Source organism: Geotrypetes seraphini, chromosome 8 (assembly GCF_902459505.1).
Source record: "Geotrypetes seraphini chromosome 8, aGeoSer1.1, whole genome shotgun sequence".
NCBI classification, from domain to species: domain Eukaryota; kingdom Metazoa; phylum Chordata; class Amphibia; order Gymnophiona; family Dermophiidae; genus Geotrypetes; species Geotrypetes seraphini.
The window spans coordinates 183,363,473-183,390,026 of record NC_047091.1 but is presented as its reverse complement, the minus strand read 5'-3'; the positions used below and the strand labels follow the sequence as shown (position 1 = coordinate 183,390,026).

Genomic DNA, 26,554 nt, shown 5'->3' with positions numbered 1-26,554 from the left:
TAAAACCTAAAGTTTTCTGTTCTGAGACGGTATTTCCTTTGACCTTGGTTACATTTTCCGACCGTCTCTAAAGATCTCTCCTGTAATATATTCCTTCTCTGCTGGAGGTTTATCTTTTTTTGTACCGTGGGTTATATTTACACCCAAAACAAAATAATTACACTTTTGTTGGAGAGAAAAAGCCGGTGATTAGGCGCCGGCTCTGTGCTGCAAAACACTTTCTCAGTGGTACACCAGCACAATTTTTCACGGCTGGCTGAAATCAAAGAGGGAGGTAATGAATCCTGTGAGCAATTTAAATTTACAATTTGTAATGCAGCCACTCAGAAAGAGTCAGGAGCCCAGCTAGAAGCTTGCTGGGTTTGTTTAATGTTAAAAAAAAAAAAAAAAAAAAGCTGCACCGTCCCTTTTTTCTAAGGGGGGGAGGGGGGAGCGAATAGGATATTTTAATGGTCTAAAAATCATGCAAAAATGTGGCGCGTTTCTGCTGACTGAAAACGAAAAATAAAAAAAAGAGATTCCCAACACATAAACGTCTTTTTAAAAATGAGTGTTCCCCAGAGCCATTACTGTATTTTGCCCTCTGAACCCAAACAGACAGGTTTTCAGCCCTGAATAAATTAACCTTAAATTCGATCCAGTGTTTTATAGTTTTAAGCCACAATATTTTAAACAGGAAGTAAAAGTAGGATTGCTTAGTTTTACAATTTAATTTATAACATTTTATGGAAAAAATGCAATAAATGCATAATAATATAATACAGTAAAATAGTCATTACATTTAAATTTAAATTCCTTCAAAATAAATTTTTCAGATTACCTAATACATCTCTCAATATATTCCCTCAATTTCCAACCCCCCTTATCCTCTACCCCCCTCCCCCATATTTTTATTCATTTATTCTAATGTTGTAATAATAGTTTTACAATTTAAAATTTGTATATAATGTGAGGGTGTACACAGAGACGCGCACACGCGCGGGCGGGTCTGTTTGTACTAGAACTATTTCGGTAAGCCATTCCTATTGGAAAACAATGTTTGGAATCTGATCCAACCACATGCTAACAGTTAATTAATTACAAAACACAAGGGGGGGGGGGAGACTAGGCAAGCCGCATATTGCAAATTCTAAAGGGCTTAACTGATTGGAAACAGATTATTCTTTTGTTTGTCTTTTTTTTTCTCTCTCTCTTTCGGTTTTGTTGATTTTTCTGATGTCCTTGTGGTACGCTGGCTCTTGCAAAAAAAAGAGATTTTATTAACTAAATTCCACCCGAATGTAACGGAAGGGATGCTGGTGTATAGAGAGAGTTTATGATTATCTGAAGTAATGTCTGTTTCCACTCGCAGGATAAACATTGGGGAAAGAGAAAGCGTTGGGGGAAGCGGGAGCACCCCCAAGTCAAGAGGGACTGCATCTGAACCCCCCCAGCCTACCTAGGTTTCCAGAAAGGGAACAGACCTGGGACCTGAGATCGGGAATTGGCACGTGAGAAGTGAAGAGGCGGAAGCGACACCTGATAAGGACAACGAAAAAGCGGCGCGTGTTGCACGCGCACGCAAACTGCACCGTGGGTCTACTGATTATGAATGGGGCGAACGAAAACGAGATAGATAGATATACCGGACTACAGTTTGTTTCGTTGTTTTCGTTTGCTTTTAAAACAATATATTCGTTTTAATTCAGTGTCATCGTGTGGTGAGGATGGTTAGCAGCTCAATTAAAAGCTTTGTTCTCCGTGTTTTATTCTGTTCACTTCTTGAATAATACAATTTAGTACCTAGTGGTTTAAAATTGTTAAATACTTTTTTTTTTTCTAGGCTAAAAACCGTTAAAAAATTAAGAGGCTGATGATCCCTTGAGCCCAATATACCAGGGCTCCTTTTCCTCTCACTTCAGCCACACATTCCCCCTTAAGAACGGACAAATTTTCCAAACCCTATTAAAAAAGGCCACAGACCAACAACACTGAGGCTGTGAAGAATCTTTCTAGATCTTTCCACATGATCTCTCTCAATGAACTGCATTTAAGACATCACTTGCCCTTCTCGCTGGGCAACTCCATCTTTTTACGCGTTGAATCGTTTTTCTGTGTATATATCTAGCATTTTAATTAATTTTCTAGTCTTTAGACAAATTTTCAGACTGAGAATGCTATCGGCTACAATATCACCTTATTTAAAGCTAGGTAGGTTTATCCTAGGCGAAATGCAAAAATAAAGGTCTACTTCTTTGAGGGCATGGTCCCAATCAGTGTGTTCATGGCACCCATTCATTTCCTGCTAGGGATATCCCGCGTCATGGCTACTGAAAATTGAATTTGCATACTAGATGAGCGATGGCTAATAGGAATAGAGCACTTTTTTTTCATCCCCCCCCCAATCAATTCTGGCAGTGGTTCCCAACCCTGTCCTGGAAGACCACCAGTCACTCGGGTTTTTGGGATAACCTCAATGAATATGCATGAGAGAGATTTGCATATAATGGAGGTGACGTGCATGCAAATCTGCTCCATGCATATTCGTTAGGGCCATCCTGAAAACCCGACTGGCTGGTGGTCCTCCAGGAGAGGGTTGGGAACCACCGAGTTATGGCATCCTACTAGTGTCGTACCTCGTGTGAAATTTTAGGCGTTTTGCTGAAGATGAAGACCTCGATTCGGTCTCTTTTCTTTCATTTTGCCTGAACTAGGCCAAATAAAAATGCCCAAAACCATAGGCGCCAACATTTCACGATATATTACCCCGCCCTAGACGCAATGATGAAGCTTGCTCAATATTGCACCCATGGCTCACCAGCAGCCATAGCGCTGGCTCCTACGATTTCAACCATGCCACCAGGACTCCATATAACAATTTACCTTCTACTAATGAGACAGACTATTTAAAGAAAAAAGTGGAAGTTTAGAGAGAGAGAGAGAGAGAGAAAAAAAAGAAATACCTAATCATATCACATTATGCTAAAGCTTTTGAGGTGTAAATAGACATACTGTATCATTGGGCCACACAAAGAGAGAGAGAGGCAGACAAACACATCAATAGATAGGCCAGCAAACCTACACACACACACACACACACACACACACACACACCCACACTGGTTGATATGCAATACATAACAGTTCTGCCAGTTCACATACCACAACCAAAAAATATTTAGCTAATCTTTTGTTCCCTTTACATATATTAGTGACAATCAAGTGACCTTTTTAAATTTTTAATAACCGAATGAGAGGTGCATCCCTTAGGTTAATGTTCTCAAATGAATGCCCTGTTGCAGATTCTTTTCAAAACTGCATGAAATGCGCTTCGCCTTTGCAAGTGATTGCAAGGCGCGCTCTCTCTCTCTTTCGACAAAATGCAACAACCCCTGTTGCACTGGAGAGAAAATGCCGAATGGCTCTGCGTTTGGCAGATCAGGAGCATCTCAGGTGTAGGGCTTGCATTTCTGCAAAACAATGCTGAGAACATTTAAACTCAGGGGCAACATGTTGATACTGTTTCGGATTTTCCCTCTCTTCCAAATTTTCCACGGATCGCGCTCATCGTGTTGTCCTGCCCTGTTCTCCTCTTTCCCGTGTATTATTATTATTATTTTTTTTTTGTCTGCCAGGTTTCCCAGCAAAGAAGAGAAAACATGAAAGGAAAACGTGGTTCATATTTCTATTCATTGCCAGACTCTATGAAATAATTAGCCAAAGGCGTGCACACTTTTTCCCATTTTCAATTGCTTGGCCAATCTGTGTCAGCTTCAATTCTATAGGGTTGGGGAAATAATGAGGGAGCCTGGTCAAAAGTTTGCAGTCTGAAAGCCATCTAAATTGTCCTTACAATGGAGGGAAGATAAGGATGATCTCACCCCTGAGTGTTTACGGTATTTTTTATTTTATTTTTTTTTTTACACATCACATTTTCATGAGTTTTGTAAAAAAAAAAAAAAAAACCCTAGTACATTTACTTTTTACAAATGACTGAATGAAATACAGTTTTGGGTTTTTTTCTTACCCTCGAAATGTGTTTGGAACTTGAAAAGTACAGGTACAGCTTCGGCTTAATTTAATAAAGAATTTAAAAAAACAAGTTACTCGCCCCACACCAAAGGCAACAGAAGCCCTTGCACAGATCCAGAGTAGGAAGAGACCCAAGATAGCCTAAGAAACAGCTCTTAATGGGGGGCCTGTTTTCATGTAAACAGCAAAGGCATGAAAACCAAAACCCAAAGTCCCACCAAACCAGTAGAAGACGGCCATAAGGCCATTATTTCCAACTTAAGGATGCAATATACGCTTGAACAAGAAAGAACAACAACAACAAAGGCTAATGTTTTCTGAAATTGGTCCTTCGCTTCCTTTCTCAATGCTCCCATTACACGAGCCGGCTATTGGAATTATAAAATAAATAGTTTGGAATGAAGCCACCAGCCCGGGCTAAGAAAGCCCACCTAACTCAACAGGGAAGCCATCGCTTTCCGATGTATATTGATTCAGTTCGAAACAGATAACTAGTCATTCAAAGACGTTGTTTAAAAAGCAAGAGATCCCTTCCCTGGGGGGGGGGGGGGCTACCTCCTCTTACATACTTGGTGGTGGCCTGACCTCTCATTCTGTTTGTTGTTGGTTTTCTCTTCCATTTTTATTCAACGTCTATATCACGTTACAAAGAGGCAGCATTTAACCTTTATAGAGATGCAAAAACCAGGCCATTGTCTTCTTAATGTACTGTCTGTTGACATCGAAGAGAAACAAGACATGCCTATAGGCGAAGAGCTCCCCATGCCAGTTTTAACTTAGCCACATAAAAACGAAAAGAGAGAGAAAATGCATGTAAGTTAAAAAGTCATAACCATTTATTGCACAGAAATGAAAGGTGAATACTTACTCGTGAGCAGCACCAGGTAAACCCTACCACTCAACAATACATCTATCCCCTTGTTTTTTTTTCCCCTCTGTGCCAGGCACAATGTGGCAGCCAACGTAGATATGCTATAAATTAAGTGATCGCCATAGCTACCGCCTCGCCATTGGCTTCCTCCTCTCCTACGTGGCCGGCGACGTCATCCAATCTGAATAAGGATGCGCGAATTACTAGGCGGCCGGACAAAGATGAGGATGGGGAATAGAACGAAAGGAAGGCAACGTGCAATGCAGCCGGGGAGACGGAGAAAGCAAGAGCTTCTCGTTTGATTTGCTCCCCGGGCTACCACCGAGGCTCTCTTCCTCCCCCCTGCCCTCCCCTCCATCACGACCCTGGAGTTTCCAACTCTGAACACCCGGGGGGAGGGGCCGCAAGGAGACGCCGCACACCTGGCTGCTCACCTGCACTTTGGGGCGAAGGAAAGTGGCCCAGGAGCTTGGCATGAAATTCGGATCGGGGCGAGTGGAATCTGGGGCTTTGCTGCTGCATCTTCTTCGGTGAATGGGTGTGTTCTTCAAGGCTCCCAGCAGAAGAGCAAGGAGTTGACAGTTGGGGGGGGCAGGTGTTGCCATTTTTTGCCTTCTGCCGGTGGTGGTCATGATGGTGCATTGTGCAGGCTGTGAGAGGCCCATACTGGACCGGTTCCTCTTAAATGTGCTGGACAGGGCATGGCACATCAAATGTGTGCAGTGCTGCGAGTGTAAATGCAACCTAACCGAGAAATGCTTCTCCAGAGAAGGCAAGCTTTATTGCAAAAACGACTTCTTCAGGTAAATGTTCCAAGAACTGAAAACCCTGGGATGGGGGGGGAAGGGGAGGGTGGGAGGCAAATCAGCTAGAGTGGTCATCCGTCCTACTTTCTTCGTTATGCCAAACTGGAGAAATAACTACAATGACTACACTTTTTATTTTTAAAAAAAAAAAAATTACTGAGGCTGTTTTTGATGTCAAACCAATTTGTTGTTCCCCAAAAGCCTGCCCTGCGAGTACCCACATTTTCAGAAGCATCAGCTAAACAGAATTTTAACTATTGTTTATGTGTAAGGTTTTCCATCCTGGAACCATCACCGCGGAGCACGAAATAGAAGCAATCGTCCAATTCAGATAAATCTTTCTTATTTTCACTGCCTTGCCAAATACATCCTAGGCCAGATTTGGGCATGGCTGGATTATATATTTTTACCCCTTAAATCTGTGGGATTCTAGACTTAAAAAATTCCGAGAAAACAACGAAAAGAACCTTTTTTTTTTTTTTTTTTTTTTGTAAAACAGAACCGTTATATATTTCTTGGTTTAAAAAAAACTTATGCCCTTAACGAGGCTGCTGAAAAAAAACACTGAAAATGTATCAGCTATTCCAGATGTTTAAAGATATCTGTTACCAGGATTCCGCATTCAGAGGTGGGGGGGGGGGGAAACCCTGGAATTAGCATTTAAACGTGTTTGCTTAGAAAGATCCGGTATTGCTTGTCCAGAATAGTTGGAACATTTCCAAACCCAAAATGGCACGTGCATTTCTTAGAATGCTTAAATGTACCTGCAGCCCCTAAGTCTCAACACGCCCCTGTCAATATTTTGATAAAGGCCACAAAATCCGCCTGGAGCTTAACCCCGAGCTGTTGCTTTAATAAAGTGTGAAAATCGGGCTAACGCAGCCTTTGCATTTGCAGTTCTTCATTACCGAGAGACTGGGCAAGTATTTCTGATCCTTTAGGCCCTAACGAAGGTGAATTTGAATAGGTTTTAATGTCAGGTATGATACTTTGCACATGCAAAAAAACTCCTTTTAATGACCTCGGCTGTATTCAGCTCCCCTAATGTAGCGACTCTTTAAAGTCGTTTAATGATTTTTGATAAGGCGCAGATGAGTCAATTAGGCTTCGGGATAAGACAAAAAATGACTTATGACCTCTAATGCTTTCACTAAATCAACGTCATTACTTTACAAGTTGCTAAGGACTTTTTTTTTAATCAAGATAGGGAAACGATTCCTTGGCCGTCACATTTCTTAACGCGGAGGGAAGAAAGCAGCGTTTGCTTTTATTAATCAATCGAATTATTACAAGAAATAAAACCCAACTAGGCACAAGCCACGCGTCGATGGAGAACAAGATGGGCAAAAAGACGAGGCACTTGGAATCCGTTTGCAAAGAGACATTTACCCCGTTTAAAGGGAAACTTAAGGCAAAGAGATCCCGGGCTCAAAAAGTTCTTGAACAGCAGGATCCAAAGAGGATTTTCATTTAGAAAATGATCGCAATTACTTCTTTTTTGGCTAGCGAATTGTCGGCAATAATCATTTTGCAGGCTTTACACCTTTGCGACTCAGGGCGATAACACAACGCAACATAGTTTTGTGTCGCTATCAATTGTCGCTCATACCGTGCACGTGCACGCTGGCGCGCGCTCATTGGTGGCCGTGTTAAGTCTGTTGTTTTTTTTAAAAAAAAAAAATTGGAACGGGTTTGAATCAACCTGGTCTTTATATGCATTTCCTAAAGGCAGTTCAATAGACCATAAGAACATAAGACTAGCCTTACTGGGTCAGACCAAGCCCAGTAGCCCGTTCTCACGGTGGCCAATCCAAGTCACTAGTACCTGGTCAAAACCCCAACATTCCATACAGAATCCCAAGGAATAGCAAGATTCGGGAATCCCAGAGAGTAACATGATTCTAGAATCTGAAAGAGTAGCAAAATATTCCATGCTACCAATCCAGGGCAAGCAGTGGCTTCTCCCATGTCTTAATAACAGACTATGGACTTTTCCTCCAGGAACTTGTCCAAACCTTTCTTAAAAGCAGCTACCCTCTCTGCTCTTACCACAACCTTCTTACACACATTCAGCTTTGTGGTTACCAAATGGAAAACAAACCGGTGGCGGAGAGTACTTTTGCATGGACCCGAATCCATGTGGCTAACTGAACAGTTTTCCCCCAAAGTTTCTAATTGCTGGATAATAATGACGAGGAACGCTTTTTATTTGGGGGGGGGGCAACCACAATTCAAGGTGTTCTGGTTGGGGAAGTGGCCTGGAAGAAGCATCACTTTCACCAAAGCCAACCCACCTAGAGGTAATTTATATGCAAATTCTTGACCTTCCATCCAGCTGCCTAAAACCCTATTTTCTGGGAACAAGGAACAGGAGGGGTCATTTTGCACACGGTTGCCTTAAACCAAATCGGTGGCCTTAAATTGATATTCTCCCCCCACCCCTCCCTATCTGGCTATAGCTTTAATGACATCATCTCCTTCTCTATGAATCTGGAGTGGGAGAGGTGCAATTAGAGATTTGTTGGCATTTGTTTTCATGTAATCACAAGGACACGATGGGTTGTTATTTCTGCTTTGCTCTCTCTTGTTTTTTTTTAGGAGGTTTGGTACCAAATGTGCCGGCTGTTTCCAAGGCATCTGTCCCAGCGACCTCGTTAGAAAAGCCAGAAGCAAAGTTTTCCATCTGAACTGTTTTACCTGTATGGTATGCAACAAGCAGCTCTCCACTGGAGAGGAACTTTACATCATAGATGAAAATAAATTTGTTTGCAAAGAGGATTATGTAAACTCCTCCAGTTTGAAAGAAGGAAGCTTAAACTCAGGTAAGACCCTTACCACATATTACAGAGTGATTCTAGAAAATTGTAATTTATATCAACCGTAACAATTTCAGGACCTAAGGATTTGGATCACAGTAGCCCACAGGACTTTTGCTACTCACCCTCAGTTTCTTAAAGAGGTAAACTCAGAAACCCAAACGCAAACGTAGAAATAATGTTGTTTTACAGCAGGGGTGTCAAAGTCCCTCCTCGAGGGCCGCAATCCTGTCAGGTTTTCAGGATTTCCCCAATGAATATGCATGAGATCTATTTGCATGCACTGCTTTCATTGTATGCTAATAGATCTCATGTATATTCATTGAGGAACTCCTGAAAACCCGATTGGATTCCGCGAGGACTGGAGTTGCCCATGTCTGGTCTAGGGCCTAGGGGTGCCAAAGTTCCTCCTCGAGGGCTGCAATCCAGTCGGGTTTTCAGGATTTCCCCAATGAATATGCCTGAGATCTATTTGCATGCACTGCTGAAAACCCGATTGGATTCCGCGAGGACTGGATTCCGTGAGGACCATGTCTGGTCTAGGGCCTAGGGGTCTATTTGCATGCACTGCTTTCATTGTATGCTAATAGATCTCACGGATATTCATTGGAGAAATCCTGAAAACCCGACTGGATTGCGGCCCTCGAGGAGGGACTTTGACATCCCTGTTTTGCAGGGAGGTATAGTTAGGGCTTCTGGCTAGATTTTAAACGGATAAACTTCCTTAAAACACCACAGATAGAAAACAAAGTAAGGTTAATTTTTATGGGTGCGTTTTTGCTGTACTGAGGACTTCTAAGTGACACAGTGGTCCATGTTTGATTCCAGCCGAAAGGTACCAAAAAGTAATGCTTGTGGTGTGAATACATTTTTTATACCCACAAAGAACCCTTTAGCTGGAAAACAAACAGCTAAATTCACAATGCATAAACACCTAATAATATTAGGATTATTTAAAGTGCACTTTTCAAAAAGGAATAATGATACACCTTTATGGCTGGGGGGGAGGGAGAACCCTAGATTTTTCCATTGTGTTTGGGTTTTTTGCGTTCTTCTGTGCTCTGATGTGTTCCAGTCTGGCTGTTCCTCCAACAGCTGGGTCCAGTTCCCGATTCCAGATGTTCAGATGTGGGGGGGGGGGGGGGGAGGTCTTCTGATGACCCTTGCAGGTTGAACCCTACAGAAGAAGGTGCAGTCCTACTTGGTTCATAGACAGTTAAGGCCGTCCCACCTTTTACTCGGCTTCCTTCCCTTCCATTTGGGGAATCCATGCATTCTAAAGCCAACGCTACCAGTTCATAAAGCTGTCAAAATCCAGGTGTTTAGAAGGGGACCAGATTAAGCGTATATGGGGGTGAGTTTGCCCGGGCATAGGCCACACTTGTGTTCAGTTTTCATTGCCCAAATGTCTAATAACCGATTAAATTCGGAAAAGACAACTATATATACCAAAATATATTTTCTCTATTCCATAACTACATTCAAATGGACATTTTAAGTGTCCAGTGATTTTTTTTTTTCTGGCGATATGTGTTGGTTTTTTTTTTTTAATTAATTATTCTATAAGACAATCAACAAAGCACTGATTTCACGTTACTTGTTCTTGTTCACCCCAAATAATATTTTCCAGGTGGAAAGTTTATACCAAGGCGTTCAACTATGTGCGCGGATACTATATCAGGGTATATATTCAGATTAGAGGCACTTTCCTTCCTACAAATGTTTTTTACTCTGTATTCCTGGTAGCTCAGGATGTGCAGCGCAATGAAACGGTGAAAACGTCCCCCAAAATTTCAGGAAACGGTGACGCATATTTAAGCTTTTTCTGCGGCCCTGTAATAAAAAGATCCCATCCAACCATATTTGACGAATCTCACACCAACCTCTCTTCTCTCATACTTATATAATTCCACTGGAGTTCCGTTCCTTCCCTAACCATGTAAACCGTGTCGAGCTCCATCTGCGGAGATGATGCGGTATATAAACCCAAGATTTAGATTTAGATTTAGATTTAGATTTAGATTTAGAAGCGATCCAAGAACCTCCATTGAACTGGAATAGCGGAAGCCATCAAACCGCTGATCAATCAGGCCTGACTATTTGGGAATGCTGACAGTCCGAGAGCGTGGAACGCGTTGTAATACACGCGATTTGAAACAAGCGTGACACACGTTCAAAGTGCGAAACGTCGATTTAGTAGATTCGGTACAGTCCTTCCAGGATTATGGCCGCTCACAATTTACAAGCCCCTCCCTCTATTTCCAGGCCCTCTCCCTGTTGACGTGGTGGTCTAAGAAAGAGATTAAGTTCTCATCTGTATGTTTTCTTTTTAATGTTGATATTTGGAGGGGGGGGGTTGTTTTGTTTTCCTTTCGAGATTTTTACTCTTTGTTCCTTGAACAAGTTGGATAACTTGCAATTTTGTTGAAAATAAAATAGAACAAGGATAGACAGAAAGATAAATAGATAAGGAATATCCTTGATTTGTTGAAAGAGTCGCAAATAATAAGGAATAGACTCAATATTTTCACTGAAAAAGGAGGGGGGGGTCTTTATTACACTAACTTTTACTTCTTAAAGAAGCTGCATTAAGATTAAACTTAGCTTTGCCAAATGTCTGTTTTGACTTGATGTTCATGCCCAATCCCAGTCCTGCTTGTCTTGAAATGTTTTATCTTGGCTGTACAATGCTTTTCTGATTAATAAAAATTATTTCAAACAAAAAAAAAAAAATAAGAATTCCGACTATTTGTTTTGGTTAGCAGTTAGCTTAATTCGAATAAACTTTGCTAAATCTATTAGGGTTACAGTGAACATCTAAACGGGAGGCGGGGGAGGGGGAGGAGTGAATGGGAAGTCCCATTAAAAGAGAAGAGCGCACACTCGCGCTATATTGAAACCAAAAGCGAGACCTGATAGGCGCAGAACGTTAACTTCCATTGTACTATTAGAAAACGATAATTCATGATTAACACTATAAATATAACAGAAATAAAGTGCGTTTTCTTGGACATCCTTTGTATGAGCCCCCCCCCTCCCCCCGTTCCCCCTTTATAGCAATTAATAGGCCAAACCCTTCTATACAAGAGCTTTTCTCTAATTATCTTGTACTTTGTGGCCACGCTCAGTTTTAAGTGACATAACTTTTATTGTAAACTTTTACTGTAAAATTTTTCCTCTTTAAGACAGTATTTTAAGTCTGATTCGTGCGGGTTTACTACTGAGACTGTTTTGTGTTTGTTTCGTTTTAGGGGGTTTTAACAATATGTTGTTCCCAAAGAAATGCTACGATTCAAATGCAGTTCGTATCTTTTGGTTGGTAGAGTTTTGAAATTGTCCTCTTTTTTTTTATTATTAGTATAAAAACGGTTTTACACATCAGCATAATCCTAAGTGCATAAATATTCTGCCTGAGGGCTGCTACCTGGAAGGCGTGTGTGACATTTAAGTCAGCAGGCAAAGACCGAACCCGCCATTACGCGCAAATTGGAACCCTTTTAAAACTCAGTTCAAAGGTCTCCCACTTCACTACAACATGGATTAACTACGTATAAATGACTTAAAAATAAAATGTTTGCAGATCTCCTCGAATGTGAATTTATTGTACCGAAAAATGAACACAGTATGCGATTTTTCTACCCTCACAAGAAGTGATATCGTTTACTTAGTCTAGAGCACTTATGAATCTCTGAATTATTTAGGAAGAATTTTTTTTTTTTTTAAAGGTTTTCTGTGCTTGTTTTCGGGCCATTTCTGGAGCATGGTTGATGTATGTGTGTGTTTTTGGTTTCTTGTGCTTGTCATTGGTTTGTTTACTGCTTTTTCCGTTATCCTATTAATTATTATTTTTTTGCACCTTTCCCGATTGAAAGAAAGGGATTGTTTTGGAAGGGGGCGTTGCTTCGCACAGAACAAAAACTCGCGCAAATCCTTTCTTTCTAATTACTAACTGAAAGTCGATCTGCCTAAAACATAGTCCAGAGCCTGCTTCCTCGATTTTAACCTTTTCATAACAAGAAAACCGTTTTGACTAGAGCGTGTAAGCCTAAAAATGTAAACATAATTACGTTTGAAAAGTGTTGGGGTTTTTTTTTTTTCTTCCCTGGTCTTTCTTTCTTTTTCTTTCGTTCATATTGTGCCGAGCTTATCTTCTGCGAATAAATTCTATTTACTATAAAATCGCATTATATGCTTGAAGTGTCTTTTATTATTGCAACTCAAACATCATTAACTCTTACTAGTGTTTACTGGTGTTATTATCTTAATAATGAGGTTGCATTTGCAGAAGAGCGAGGAAGTCGTTTGCAAAGTCTATCAGACCTTTTCTATAAGGTTCTTTCTGATTATTAGATGGTTATACTCCGGCTTCCACCTTAATTAAAGCTCATTAAAATCTCCCTCACTGTAGAACTCGAGCTGGCTTGTGTTAGGCTGGTCTGGCGGGGTTATGAGCAGCTCTGGAATTCCTCAGAACCTCTTCTGGGGTTTTTTCACAGACCCTCAAAAAGTACCGAAATTTTAAATAAGCATGCAACTTTTTTTTTTTTTGCCAACGAGTGTAGGGTAACTTAATGGATTTCCTCTTGAAATAGCAATTAAGCGTGACCTAATAATTTGCACAAAAGAGACACGTTTCTTGGTAAGCTGAGGGAGAGAGAGACCTAATTTTTAAACGAATTTTACAGCTCACGAAATGGGATCAAGCTTTGGGAAGGCAGAAGGAGGGGGAACTTAGCTTATGTCCCACTATTGGCTATATCGCTAAATAAAACTCCATCCTTTCTTCAACTAATAGCCTCTGTACTTAGAAACACTTAGTCACAAAAGTCATTAAGTTTTCCCTGGGACTGAATGTAAGTCTTCGATGGAATGCATCCCATTTACATAGCTACATGACCACCAGTCCAGGGAGACCAGAAACAGCACTGCAGTGATTATTGAACTGGCCTCTGTGACTTTATTTATATGGCTTTTAAACATAAATATGCTCCCGCAATCCTCTTAAATCCCAGATCCTCTCTAAACAATAAAACCCTCGAATACTTCTCCCAGACAAGGGGTGGAACCGCCAAAATTCATTCCTTAGGTGTGGAGGACAACTTAGATGGTTGGCATTTTGAGCTTCTTTCTCTAGGGAAGGGTTCCCTGTACAAGGGAGGGTCAACCCAGAGGAATGGGAATCTTGAAACACAAAATATATTCTTTCTACACTAAAGACACGTCCCTTTGGAGTTCTGAGCCTTCCAGTTGGTCTTTGCAGAGTTGGATAAACTAGACCCAAGTAGCTCTTGGGTGTCTTATGTGCTGTGTTGTTTCTAGTTCGGAACATTACTGATTTGCCTTTTTCCTCTTTCCACAGTATCCTCCTGTACAGACAGAAGTTTATCTCCAGATTTACAAGACCCTATACAAGACGATACCAAGGAGACGGACAATTCCACCTCTTCGGACAAAGAGACAACGAACAATGAAAACGAAGAGCAGAATTCAGGCACCAAGAGAAGAGGTCCCCGGACCACAATCAAAGCCAAGCAACTGGAGACCCTGAAAGCCGCCTTTGCGGCTACCCCTAAACCTACCAGGCACATCCGGGAGCAACTAGCCCAGGAGACGGGGCTCAACATGAGAGTTATTCAGGTACCACAGAGGTTGATCCTTTCAGACGGGAAACTTTAAGGGCCGGGAAGGTTGCGTGGGGGGAATAGCCCGAAAGCCAAATCCCGCTGGCATTTCTGCGCTTCCAAAACATAGAAACAAAGAAAAAGACAGCAGATAAGGGCCGCGGCCCATCTAGTCTGCCCACCCTAATGACCCTCCCCTATTTAGCTCTGTGCAGAGATCCCACTGACGATCCCATTTCTTCTTAAAATCAGGCACGCTGCTTGCCTCGATCACCTGAAGTGGAAGTCTATTCCAGCGATCAACCACTCTTTCGGTGAAAAAGTATTTCCTGGTGTCGCCGTGCAATTTCCCGCCCCTAATTTTCCATGGATGTCCTCTTGTCGCCGTCGGACCTTTGAAAAAGAAGATATCTTCTTCTACCTCGATACGGCCCGTGAGGTATTTGAACGTCTCGATCATGTCTCCCCTCTCTCTGCGTTCCTCGAGTGAGTATAGCCGTAATTTATCCAGCCGTTCCTGAGCTCACACAAACTTACAACGTAAAACCGACCTAAAGGGAAGGCAGCAATTGCGATGGGCGTAATTGATTGACTAGTATGTGTAATTACTATCTGTTCATTCGTAAGGTTCTAACCCTAAAACAAAGCTTGTGGACTTTCACTTTCTATGGTTAAATATAACCCCACCCCCGTTTTTCACACATTACTGTTCTTGAATTATCACCAATAGTGTGACTAGACCAAACAGGGATTTTAAAGGCCTGGCGGTTCTCATCAAGAGCCCTTCGGTGTACGTAAAACCGGTAATATTCGTAGTTCCTTCTCAAGTCGTGAAGCTTTTAGACAAATGAATTTTGGACTCCTGCTTTCTTCTTTCACTGAGAGTTAAGCCAAGTTTTGCAGCGAGATCTGCACGTTCAGGGAGGCTATTTTTTTAGTCGTTGTTTGGATTTTTTTTTTTTCTCTCTCTCTGTCTAAGAATCTTTTGCAATGCTCCAGGCTGCACATCTGTAGCCTCGAGCCTGCAACTGAATGCAAGAAAGAAATACAGTTCAGCCAGATGCGAGCCAGCCATGTCAATCGAGCAAAATTAAAAAGAAAAAGACTAGCCAAATATTGCACTATATGGGTGCTTGGTGATGTGCAAATTTTTAACCGCAGCTTTATATATTTACAGATCTGTATCGAAGTAAAGCATGGGCCTTAAAGCCACCAGGGCACCTTCACACCTTTGATTCTCGTTCTTAATTCCCAAAAGGTTCTGGGCCTCCGTTTCCCTGGGATTTTATTCCGGCTTCGCAGGCATGCGTCCAAGTTTATTTCTAAGCAATTTGATAAAACACCCAAATGAACTCATGCAATGTGAATCGATTTCAGGATCTCCACAATGAACACGCAGGAGAGAGATTTGCATACCAAGAAGGCAGATATAGTGGCCTAACTCAGCCAATGAGAGAAGTAAAACAAAGGAGAATTGGAAAATAAGAATAATTTTCAAAGTAGGAATAAACATAGGAGATGCTCAAGAAATGCCGGGCTAAGATGTTCTATTTCAGCATTAAAACAATCCTTGAGGGAAAATGATGTGCCATAATTATTGCCTGATTCCCGCCCCACCTTACAGGTATGAAGCAGGGATCTCAAAGTCCCTCCTCGAGGGCCGCAATCCAGTCGGGTTTTCAGGATTTCCCCAATGAATATGCATTGAAAGCAGTGCATGCACATAGATCTCATGCATAGTCATTGGGGAAATCCTGAAAACCCGACTGGATTGTGGCCCTCAAGGAAGGACTTTGAGACCCCTGGTATGAAGTGTAAGTTCTGCTTGCAAATGATCAGTGAAAGTTGCAGGGCTGCCCGAGTCCGGTCCTCGAGGTCGACTGGCAGTCCAGGTTTTCAGGATCTCCACAATGAATATGCGTGAGAGAGATTGGCCTGCACTGCCTTCTTGGCATGCAAATCTCTCTCCTGCATATTCATTGTGGAGATCCTGAAAACCTGGCCTGCCTGTAGATCTCGAGGACCGGACTCGGGCAGCCCTGAGTGAAAGGATTCTGTTAGCAAAACACCTTGATTGCCTGCCACGAGACCGACTTCTAATTAACACTCGGAAGATTATTCCGTGCAAGATTGACAGCCACACGTTCAAATGCATATTTGCAATCTCTCTGTGAAATGTATTGCTTTGAGTCTCACGTTCTTCTAGGGGGAGGGGTTGTACGCATGCCATTATGGCTTTTATTGCTACACTTTTTTTTGCTACAAGAACCGGATTCACTAGACAAGCGTAGGATTTAATCCATCCCTACATCCACGCCATATATGTAACTATCATTGCATAGTAAACCGCTTCACCGCATTATTCTGTCCCTTGCATTGCATTTTGCTCTATAAGTCACTCGCACTGTTTTTTTTTTCCACTATATAAATATCTCTGCTGTATATGTACAGTCTCCTGCATGGTAAATCTGCATTGTTCTTCGCTGTAAATGTACAGTCTCTTACACTGTAAACTGCTCTGAACTGTTTGTGGTACTGCGGTATACAAAATAAAGTTATTATTATTATTATTAAAACTTTCTCGGATAAGTCATGTTTGTACCCAAAAAGAGCGGAAGGGAAGGGAAGACAGGTCTTGAAAGTCTTAAGAGATGCTCTCTGGGGTCTTAGCATAGCTTTTCTACTGCACAGGAGAGGAAGTGACGTAGCCAAGTGCAGGGCGGGGCAACAGATTGTACTGATACACCGAGCTCCCCCCTCCCCCCGTTTCTCATTGACTGATTCTAAACCCAGGTGGCGCTCTAGGGTTACAGTGTATTACAATGTTTAGAGACAAGTCAACATCAAAGCACAGAAAAGCCGAAACTTAAGCATGAGCTAGGCTGAGCAGAATCAAATCCGCACGAAAGACTAACTTTCCCTGAAAGGCTGGCCATCCAAAATTACTAAGTTGTTGGTTGGTTCCTATGTGTTGAGTAGGTGCAAAGTGTCCGAGATATTTGAACACCTGGGATTTGTTTTTAGTTCAAAAATAAATGGGGGAGAGGGACAAAGTTTTCTCTTTGACGAATGACAGCTGGTGATCTGGACAATGTGTTCCTCCCTCAGGTCTGGTTCCAGAACAGAAGGTCCAAGGAGAGGCGGATGAAGCAGCTGAGTGCTCTGGGGGCCCGGAGACACGCCTTCTTCCGAAGTCCCAGGAGGATGCGCCCCCTGGGGGGGAGGCTGGACGAGTCGGAGATGTTGGCCTCAGCACCTTACTCTTACTATGGAGGTAATGACGGACTTTTGAAATGCCACTTTGAATTTATTTGGCGAGATCCCATTTAATCTAAGTTTAAATGTTTATATAGAATGGACTTGTGAAAATGCAGCACAACGTTTGCACGGGGAAGCCAGGGTTTCTTAAATGCAGACAAAAATACGGATGTGTCTCTAAAATTGGAGAGACGAAAGGAGGAAATTTCATAAGAAGAGACAGGAAGTCAGGCTTTGAGAAATCATCCCTTGAGTGCGCTTATGGGTTGGATTGCCTTGGAATATTTTTTCCAATCATTTAACTGTAAAACGATATATTTCCAATGCAGGGTGATTTTTTATGGGGAAATTAGAGAAGTTTGGAAGTCAGATATATTCAGGATATTAGTGTGATAGACAAGCAACTCTTTTTTTTTTTTTTTTTTTAAGGATATAAAGCACAATAGAAAGATGATTTCCTGTCACAGCTTTAGATAGTAAAGCCCCCCTCCCCCCAATACTTAAAATTCATTTCTGCAGCCTGAGGGAAGGTGACTCTCCCATTAAAACGATGCTTAGTGCAAGCTTAGCTCCTAAAATGGTCACTGTTTTTTTGTCATAAAGCAAAAGGGGACAGATTTAAAGATCTCGGTATGCCTATTTCTGAAGCAAGGAGCATGGAGGTGACATGACAGAGGCTTTTAAGTACCTCCCTAGCATAAATGAACAGGAGGCGAGTATCTTTCAACTGAAAGGATTCTCTGGAACAAGGGGAAGGCTTAGGATGAAGGTGAAAGGGTGGTGGATGCCTAGACAGGCCTCTCGGAGGAGGTGGCGCAGATGAAGACGCTCTCTGATTTTGAGACAGCCTGGGACATGCACATAAGGTCTCTAAGGTAGAGAGAGGGACAGTAGTTGATACAGAGGGGCACCTGGGGTAGGGGTGCCCCTCCTCTGCCCTTGTTTCAACGCGCTCCCCCTTCCCTCTAGTTCACCACCACGAGCAACAAGAACTTCATCGTGCTCCTCGTCGGCCTTCCCTCTGATGTCACTTCCTGTGTATGGCACCCGGAAATGATGTCAGCGGGAGGGATGACGCGGTTGCGAGGAACACGTTGGCGGTTGCTTGGGGCAGTGAACGACTAAGGGTTCAGGGGAAGGGAAGGGGGCAGACGTGTAGTGAGGAGAGGAGGGTACCAGTGCCCCCACCAACAAGGCACCCGGGGTGGACCACCCCCACTTACTTTGCCACTGCATACGATCCTATATGCTGTCATTGGTTTTAGGTACTTTCCAATTCAACAAACATTTCTGTGGAATTCCTCAAGTTGTATCAAGTTCCATTGGAAAAAGTTCTAGGATGTATTTCCTGATTGATGAGGGAATAGGGTGGGAGGTCTATCTAATATAGAAAGCATTTTATATGGATGTTATATGAATATGCCCCCAAAAGACAGGATTTCCTAATGATTTTTCCATGGGCATCAAATTGGAGTCCCTCTCACCCCTTGTAAGTGTTATTATCAATCCACATTTACCTATTTCAGAAATTGTGATGATAAACACATTGGAACTGGAATGTGGTGAAATCAGTTAGCTTAGCAGGGTTTAAAAAAAAGGTTTGGCTAATTTCTTAAAAGAGAAGTCTGTAGGCCATTTTTGCTTATTACTAGGATAAACAGCATAAAATCTGTTTTATTATTTAGGATCTTGGGATCTGGGCTTGATGAACCTTCGGTTGGTTCCACTATAGCAATTCTTATGTTCTTTAACAAAAAATGTATTTAGCCTTTGTACAGTCAAAACGCTACAACGGACAGAAAAAAATGAGCAGACTTACAGCATCAAAGCTTCTGCTTTGCAATTATTCTTGAGCTAAATGAATCTTTTCTTTATTCAAACGGACAGGGAGAGGAAGGGGAAACTGCACATTTTTACCCTACTGTGAGGCGGAGCCAGACAGGAATGTTTAAAAAAGAGGAGGCTGGTCTTACACTTTTTTAGTGAAGAAACTGGATTAGCAGAAAACCTGCAGATTGCTGTAACTGACTGTGCAGGGTGTATTATCTTTATAATTTGAAATGCATCTACTTAAAGAGCATTATTTTCATTCTGGCTCTAGAATAATAAATGCCATCCTTGGTCCTCCCTTCTTTCTATAAAACAAACAGCTTAAAGTTTTTCAGGATATAACCAGCCTTTTCTAGAAAGTTTTAAACTATTAACAGATTGTTTTCTTTCATCCACTAACTATTTGTTGCTGTTGTAGTTGATTGATAGACGAGGGACCGCTGAAAAGTTCTCAGTCCAACAAAGAAGAGAATGAAGTGGAGCCACGAGACGTAGAAATTATTCCACACTTTTCTTGCTACTTTACACTTCATATCATTGAAATGAGAAGTGTCTAGAAAAGTGTAGAATAACTTGTAAGTTTCATGGCTGGGCTGAGAACTTTTCAGCAGCCCCTCATATAGATAGATAGATAGATGTATAATGGCCCCTCTTAGAAAAACAAAAAAAAGAAACACTTGTTTAATTTCTATAGAAATTAATTCCTGGAAGGTAGCAAGAACTCCTGCAGGGGTTTTAAAAAGGTGTTTGGTTGCTATGATTATTTTTTTTTTTTTTTTTGCCAGCCTTTCAGTGGTCCCCCCTTCCCTCCCCACCTCTCCCCCTTTCCTCTCTCCTCTCCTGAATGCAGTCTTAGCTTGTTGAGGTCTCTTTAATCCTCCCCTTCGCTGTAAAACATTCCGTCCGGTCCTTGGCCAAGTTTGCGCCCCTGCAGAAAGTAAGAAAGAGAGACTTTTGTGATTAAGCTGTCTGTCTGTAGAGAAACCTCTCTGCCTCTCGGCCCCCTTCTCTCTCCCTCTTCTGTTGGAGGGAACAAAGCTGCAGCTGCAGCCTTTTGTACCTCATTCAGACGGCATTTGTTCCAATTACCTCTAAACTCCTGTAGCATATGGAAGGTCACTGTCACAGACCTGGGTCCCCTCTGTTTGCAATTTGTTTAGTCCCCTCTGCGATTCACAATTAGCCACTGCGAATTCTCCCATTTGTTTCACGTGCCCCCGAAAATTCATACGCTAATAACATGCAAACAGACATAGAAAATCTACCAGTATTTCTATTTAGTTTTTCCATTTTTTTAAGTGCAATGTTGAAGTCAATTCTCTTTGGGACATGGCGGAAGGCGAGGGGCAGCGGATAGGGGACATGTTTGATTGTCTGTAGGAAGAAGTATTAAAATATTCCAAAATAACTGCTGTAACATAAAAGACATCTGGTGTTTCTATGTTGCTGTATTTCTAATAAAAAAACATTTTTTTAAAAAATTCTAAAATGACTCAAGTAAACGCCAAGAAACAAAATGTCTTTTCATTTACCATCCTACATTCAGGATTTTGTTTTAAAAGAAGATTTTTAAAGTTTTACCATTTTTTTTTTTTTTAAATATTTGACTTCCCAAATTTGGAATCTTGAAAAAAATAATATTTTGAGCTTTATGATTTTTTAGTAAAATAATCGGGGCTGGGAGAAGAAAACCTAGCATTAGTCAGGTAAATGGTTTTATACATATCACACAATATCTAAAATGTTGGTTGGTCTATTTGCAGGAGATCTTTTTTTTTTTTTTTGGCATTCAAAAAGTCCTTAAAAATCAATTATTTTCCCATCTGCTCACTTTTTCTTCATCAAACCATTCTTTGTCATTCCTCTTTTCTCTTTGTCCCCAAGGAAGAAGGCTGCAAAATCTGTTTCCTTTTAATTACATAAATTTTCCCCAGCCTTCAGATTAATAATAATAATAATAATAATGTTTTTCACACCTGCATAGGTATCACAGAGAGCAAATGCAACAATCTTCTGCATGGATTAGCACACATAGGGCAGGGCTTTGCAAGCTAAATTTCAATATATGTTCATTTCTAGTACAATTAAATTAACTATAAGAATTATGGAACATCATTGAAAAGTCAAACATGGTTTACGTCTTCGCAACCCTTGCTATGAATTAAGATCTAGATGTTATGAATGTGAACGTACGTATTCTTTTCTTGTCTAACCCCTCCTCCTCTATTAAAATGTGCTAGCAGTTTCTGCGCTGCTCCCGACGCTCTTAGAGTTTCTAGGAGCGTCGGGAGCAGCGTGGGCCATTCAGTGCGGCTCCCACTGCTAGCGCAGTTGAATAGAAGACGGGATAAGTAGTTAAGAAAGAAAAGCAGTTATAATTTCCAAGAATAATGTTTCTTGAAGTCTAGCAGTTGGGGACCCCTTCCCATTATGGGGGAAGTCCCCTCTTTTACAAAGGTACGCTATGCTTTTTAGCGTGCGTTAACTATTAGCTCACGCTATGCACGCGCTAAATGCCAACTAGCGTTTCGCATGCGTGTTGATTTAGCACGCGCTAATTGCGCACTAAAACGCGTCAGCGCGCCTTTGTAAAAGAGGGCCACGGTGCAGTTTTTAGTGCCGGCCGCAGCGACAACAGCTCCGACGCTCATAGGAATTCTATGAGCGTGGGAGCAGTTACCGCCGCGGCCGACGCTAAAAACAGAGCTGTGGTTTCGTAAAAGGGGGTGGGGGTGGGGGAAAGACAGGTGACAGAGATGTAGGCCCGGAAAACCCCGGCCTACGTTTCAGCACCCACCTTTCCTGGAGGTGTGATTCTGCCTACGGTGCTCTCGTGTGGAAAACATGCAACCGGTGGCTGCTTTTTAGGCAGCGGCAGATTTTGGAGAATCCAGGCCTACGTGTCTCACGGGAAATTGTTGGCACACTTGATCCTTAGCAATCTTCAACTACTTTGCCCTGTATAGGAATAAACATTTATTAAATATGTGACCGGATGGACCGCTACACCTTCAAAAGCACGTGAGGCAACGGCGCACCGCCATTTCCACTACTTTTAGGCCTCCGTTTTATGCTCTGAGGGGGATGTGGATGGGGAACCCCCACCGACTACAGTTAGAACTGCTCGCACTCCCGTGGGGGGGGGGGTTGGGGGGATCCCCAGAACACTGAAAACTCCAGCGTTTTCGCTCTTTGGGAGTTTTCAGTGTAGTGGGGGTTCCCCTCCCCAATGGGAGCGCGAGAACTTCTAAGTATAGCGGGGGTTCCCCCCCCCCTCCACACACCCCTCAGAGCGTAAAACGGAGACCTAAAAGCGGCGGAAATGCCGGCGCACATTTGTCCCGCGCTCAAGTGTCAGTGCAGGATTGTCGGCGTGCCGTTGTCTCGCACGCTTTGGACGCATCACCGGACGGACCACGCCAGGGATCTCGAAGTCCCTCCTTGAGGGCCGCAATCCAGTCGGGTTTTCAGGATTTCCCCAATGAATATGCATTGAAAGCAGTGCATGCACATCGATCTCATACATATTCATTGGGGAAATCCTGAAAACCCGACTGGATTGCGGCCCTCAAGGAGGGACTTTGAGACCCCTGATGTGGAGGGTTCCTTAGTGCAGTGGTTCCCAACCCTGTCCTGGAGGACCACCAGGCCAATCGGGTTTTCAGGATATCCCTAATGAATATGCATGAAGCAGATTTGCATGCCTGTCACTTCCATCATATGCAAATCTCTCTCATGCATATTCATTAGGGCAGTGGTTCCCAACCCTGTCCTGGAGGACCACCAGGCCAATCGGGTTTTCAGGATATCCCTAATGAATATGCATGAAGCAGATTTGCATGCCTGTCACTTCCATCATATGCAAATCTCTCTCATGCATATTCATTAGGGCAGTGGTTCCCAACCCTGTCCTGGAGGACCACCAGGCCAATCGGGTTTTCAGGATATCCCTAATGAATATGCATGAAGCAGATTTGCATGCCTGTCACTTCCATCATATGCAAATCTCTCTCATGCATATTCATTAGGGCTAGCCTGAAAACCCGATTGGCCTGGTGGTCCTTCAGGACAGGGAGGGGAACCACTGCTCTAACAGGCGGAAAAACAAAATTCAGATGTAAGTTTCTCTTGTGTCTGTTGGTTGCAAAAGAGAAAAGCTCAATTATATATTTGGGAGCTAAACCACACAAAGCCTTAACCCTTTCAGGACCATAAGGATCGTAGGCCAATTTTTGTGGTTTTGACGACATTTTTATGGTAAAAAGGGCTTGCAGATGCCAAAAAATTGATTTTTTTTGTGAAATATCATTATTTTTATTTAAAAAATCACACTTCTGGCTTATGGACAGTGTGGCAAGTGAATCTTCTCGTCAATCTAGCAATGACGCTAATGAATGAATGTCGGAACCAGTTTGTTTACATAAAGGCAGTATCATATGGAATCCATACATATCAAATTTAGAACTGTAGACTATCCCAATCAAAATTGATAGGATTTTAAAGTTATGGGACAAATAGGTCCCTTGGTCCTGAAAGGGTTAAAGCAGAAGCAACCAAACTTAAACTTCTATGAGCGTTGGAGCTCTTATGACTGCGGCTGGCGCTAAAAACCATGTTACAGTTATGTAAAAGGGGAAGTTAGTATGCTACTATAAAAAAATAACCCCCCCCCTCCCTTTTAGCAGACCTCAATAGCGGTTATTAGCGTACGGAGCCGCGCTGAATGCGCCACGCTGCTCCCGACGCTCATAAGAACTTTATGAGTGTCGGGAGCAGCGCGGCTCCCTGCGCTAATAACCGCTATTGAGGTCTGCTAAAAGGGAGGGGGATACGTTTATTTATTTTTACTGTTCAATTTCAAATAATTCGTATCTGTTTTACCGTGTTTTCTAAGGGGCTCATGGCAAAAAAAAGAAAAAAAGATTTAGAAGAGAGCACTACGTTCTTGCAAACTGGAACTACATGTGTTCTCTGAAATGCTATATGTTGTTGAAAAGAAATTCAGACATCTTTACGCTACAAAGGACATTAAACTCCTTCTAGACGGGCTCAGCATTTACCCCCCAGCCCCTCCCCAAAATTTATACTTTCTAACCCAGGGAAGATTTACAATTTACCTCTTTAAGTGGGATTTGAATAAGAAGGTAGCGTTTCGAAAGGCTGTGAAAAAGCGTGACTTCACACTTTTTTTCATTTTGCTACTAATGAATGCAGGCTTTGAATTAATGATTTGCAAAACTGTATTTATTTTACCCTCTTTCTCTCTCTCTCTCTCTCCCCCCTCCCCCATCTTTTTCCTCTTAAAACTCTAGATTATCAAGGGGATTATTATGGCCCTACTGGAAATTATGACTTTTTCCCTCACGGGCCCCCTTCCTCTCAAGCTCAGTCTCCAGCAGATTCCAGCTACCTACAGAATTCAGGACCTGGTTCCACCCCTCTGGGCCCACTCGAGCCTCCTCTTCCGGGTCACCACTCTTCAGAAAACCAAAGGTACACAGACATGATCTCGCACCCTGACACCCCCAGTCCAGAGCCGGGCATAACAGGCTCCCTACACTCCATCCCAGGAGAGGTCTTCAGTGGTGGCCCCAGCCCACCCTTCTCTATGTCCAGCAATAGCGGCTACAGTGGGCCCCTGTCGCATCCAAACCAGGAGATGAATGAGGCTGCCGTATGGTAAAGTATGGATTGCATATTGACTGAACATGGCATTTATGCCTTAAGCCCATGGTAGTCTGCCCTTATATTCACCTCCCTTTGGATTAGAAACCAGAACCAAAAGCATTCTAGATTGACCAACACTGATACCAAAACTCACTCTTCATGCCCGTCTGGCTCCTCCCTTCAGCGAATGGGATCCTAGACCTCTAAAGCCGCCAACTGTCGGGACTGAAAAGAAGTCGGAAAGGGCGCATCTTCCTGTCGGTTCCTAGCAGACACAGTGCCGATGGACTGGAGCAGAAGTGTTTCTGAGCCAGAAAACAGCACCGATGGACCAAAGCTGAAGTCGTGTGGGTCAAAACAAAACTGCATTCTTTAAGGTTCAATGATCTTCAGATCTTCTCGAAAGACTTGATTTTTCCGGCCAGATTTGCGTCTTGGTTTTACCCTTGGTCAGAATAATGACCTTTTTCCATTGTTATTTTTATTTTATCCTATGTGCTTGGGATGGATGAGGGTGTAATGCCTTGGTGAGGACGAATTGCTTGGAGGGCAGCGGAGAAAATTGTCCTGGTATCAAGGCGCCCTCTAGTGGTATCTTCGGTCTTTCCAGGACTACAGTACTGTACAAGGAAACTGAGGGTTTATTTTCACTTGACAGAAATCTAATGTCTACCACCGATGCATAATTTGAGGAGAACCAAGCTTTGCAACATTTGTCCTTAGAAAATATGAAGTCACATCCCAAAGGTTTTGGGAAACTGGGAGAAGATTACGAAGCCCTCATGTATCATAGTTTTGGAAGTCAGTTGCTTCAAGTTTCCCTATTTTGTATAAAGAAGAAAAAAATAAAGTATGTTTTTGTGTTTCCTGGTTATTTCTTGCAGCTCTTATTATGCAAGAAAGCAGCATTTCTGAAGAGAAATAGGGAGAAAAGCTTCAGCAATGTTGGTGACGTGCAGTCGCTGCCGCAGCGGAAGGCCGCTCAGTGACAGTAACGGTTGCTGGACCTGCTCCTCAGTGTAAAGAGAAATGAATGAACCAAACCTGTTCTCCTTGTACTTGTGACTTACGTTGGAGCGCATGAGGAGGGTGGCAGGACAAAAGCGCGCGAGACAAACGCACGCCGACATTTGAGAGCGGACAATTGAGCGCAAGACTTCAGCGCACCGCTCTAAAAGCTTATTTTAAAGGGTTCCAAATACTTAATGGTGTTCGCGCTGACGTGTAGGGGGGCTGTGGGAGGTGTAACCCCCCCCCCCCCCACATTATACAGAAAACTTAACTTTTTACCTATTTTAGGGGGGGAAAAGTTAAGTTTTCTGCATAATGGGGGGGTTACAACCCCCCCAAACCACCCCCAACGGCAGCGCCAACAACCTAATAGCCTCCAAAGCAGCTAAACTGGACAGACAAATCACCACTCTGTTATCTTCGACTACAGACGACAAAGCCTTCAGGAGAGACATTAAAACCATACTCTTCAAAAAACACATAAAACCAATCCCAACCCAATATCCAACACTCTATTTACCCTTAGACCTCTCTAATATTCTTCTATTTACCAAACATTATGTAAAACCCCATAATTCACCCTATTCTTATCTCCTAAAGACCTCTACTTCCCGTTGGTAACTCTTTACCAAACGTTTTATTACCTTAAAAATTTTATGTCAT

The 26,554-nt window shown here is 42.5% G+C and overlaps 1 protein-coding gene across 1 annotated transcript in view; it reads left to right on the top strand.

The window, feature by feature from the left end:
* LHX5 (LIM homeobox 5) overlaps positions 1-25,751 on the top strand; it is a 69,533-nt gene extending 43,782 nt beyond the window's left edge. The window contains exons 2-5 of the mRNA XM_033956642.1: positions 8,287-8,510; positions 13,864-14,141; positions 17,234-17,399; positions 24,526-25,751. Of these exons, the coding sequence (XP_033812533.1) occupies positions 8,390-8,510; positions 13,864-14,141; positions 17,234-17,399; positions 24,526-24,896 (936 nt within the window). The 5' untranslated portion in view covers positions 8,287-8,389 and the 3' untranslated portion in view covers positions 24,897-25,751. The remainder of the gene's footprint in view (positions 1-8,286; positions 8,511-13,863; positions 14,142-17,233; positions 17,400-24,525) is intronic.
* Positions 25,752-26,554: the final 803 nt, after the last annotated feature.